Raw genomic sequence first — 1,804 nt, 5'->3', positions numbered from 1 at the left:
CCGAAGGCCGGCTATATATGAAAACATTTCGATTTAAAAAAACCTTATCGTCAAAACCAAAGGAATTTTTGAACTTTCGGAGGCTATATCTCGGGAAGTTTGGACTTCCTGCCCATGATATATACATTGGCGTGATCAGCACTGCAAGTCCTACCTATGATAAAAATTTCAGATCGATCCGAATCCAGTCCAAACATTCATCCTGGCCCCAAGCATAGACGTAAAACATGAGAAAAGTTGGCAGGAGTATCATTTTTACATACCTACCCTACACCATAGACTTCTTCAAAATCTTCCGAGACAGTTTCAAGAAATTCCAGATAATGTTTAACAATGGCCGTATTCAGTTGTCGTGGCGGTAAGAAAACTGCACAGTTTTCAGGCATAACAATGGCATCCAAACAATTTGCTTCATTTGGTTCTGGACAGTTTTTAGTGTTAGCCAATACCAAGGCCATAAGCTCCTTATCATTGACCAGCAGTCCGGATAGAAAAGCTTCCCGTATCAAGGAAAACGCCGACATCAAAAAATCCGGCTGATGATACAAATACGCATCAACCACAAAAACAATAGCATCACGACCGTGATACACCCTTTTCAAGCTATCATCTTCGTCCTCCGAATCAGATATGGATATTTCATCTTCTGGATGCCAGGAAGTCATTTTATCTGCGCCTTTTTACAATTTTCTTATCATTTACCAACAGTCCAGATAGAATATTTTTTGTGTCTGACTTTTATCTGCGCCCTTTTCCTTTTTTCCTTAAAAACAATTTCAAAATAATGGCAAATGATTCTCCTTATTCCCTGAGATTCTCGCAATTTTCGTAGCTGGTTCTCTTTACTCCCTGGGTCACACCATGTTCGATATTTCATCGAAACTTTAAATATCAAGCGGGATACATACTAGAGCTGGCAAAAAATCGAAGTCACTATCCATAGTATCGATATTATTTTTTAAAAATTCAATGTCGATAGATAGTTTTGTCTATCGATATTAGGTGTGTTCGTTTACTCAATAAAGTCCAGTAAATTCTTGCAATCGACTAAGCTCTTTTGCATTGTATTGTAGAGTAAACGAACAACATCCAGTAACAATTTGTACAAATTTTGAGTAAACGAACACACATACGCAGCAAAAAATTTTGGAAGTTGTGCAATTGGAGTTATGATTTCACAACATCTTTCGATGTAGTCCAACAGAGTTATGAAAAATGCACTCCGTTCGATACATTTTAGCTTTCTTCCTTTACTTTTTTAATGTAAGAGTGGTAAAAGAGAAAAGTGTCAAAATTGCTCTATCATGAACATTTTTATCCGGAAAAGTAAAGGAACCGAAAAATGGTAGATCTGGCAGCAATGTCAAAAAGAAACATAAAAAAATAAATTTTCGTCTTTTATTTCACAGTTTTTAATTTAGATTTGTCAGCGTTCGACTTTTTCTTCAGTTTTTTGTCCATTTTCGTTTTCATTGTGAAATAATCGTCAAACAGAAGTCGAAAAATCAGTTCTGCCATTTTTTACCTGCAGAAATTTTACTGCTAGCCTGTGGTAGAAGAGAAAGCCGTTTTCGCTCTATCTCCCCTCTCACTCTCTTAAAAATTGCTTCCAATTTTGCCACTTTTCGGGGTTAAGGAACGCTTTGCAGGTTAAAAATGGTAACAAATGGTAAAAATGGCAACCTCAGGTAAGTAAAGGAACACAGCTTTAGCTTTGTTCCTTTACTTTTTTAATGGTAAGAGTGGTAAAAGAGAAAAGTATCAAAATTGTTCAAAATTGCTCTCTCATGAACATTTTTACCAA

At 36.3% G+C, this 1,804-nt stretch overlaps 1 protein-coding gene across 1 annotated transcript; it reads right to left on the bottom strand.

The window, feature by feature from the left end:
* Positions 1-263: 263 nt before the first annotated feature.
* Positions 264-815, bottom strand: LOC141391435 (ATP-dependent DNA helicase 2 subunit 1-like). Its single transcript, XM_073964326.1, has one exon. The coding sequence runs from the start codon at positions 663-665 to the stop codon at positions 264-266; it is 402 nt and encodes a 133-aa protein (XP_073820427.1). The 5' UTR covers positions 666-815.
* Between the last annotated feature and the right edge of the window lie 989 nt (positions 816-1,804).

Source organism: Musca autumnalis, unplaced genomic scaffold (genome assembly GCF_047663935.1).
Source record: "Musca autumnalis isolate F117 unplaced genomic scaffold, ASM4766393v1 scaffold_1, whole genome shotgun sequence".
NCBI classification, from domain to species: Eukaryota; Metazoa; Arthropoda; class Insecta; order Diptera; family Muscidae; genus Musca; species Musca autumnalis.
Note: the sequence above shows the minus strand (reverse complement) of the source record. Positions and strands in the feature narration are given on the sequence as shown.

Bases quoted from the DNA above. Each gene is read 5' to 3' on its own strand.
- LOC141391435 (XM_073964326.1), bottom strand. From the start codon at position 665: ATGACTTCCTGGCATCCAGAAGATGAAATATCCATATCTGATTCGGAG.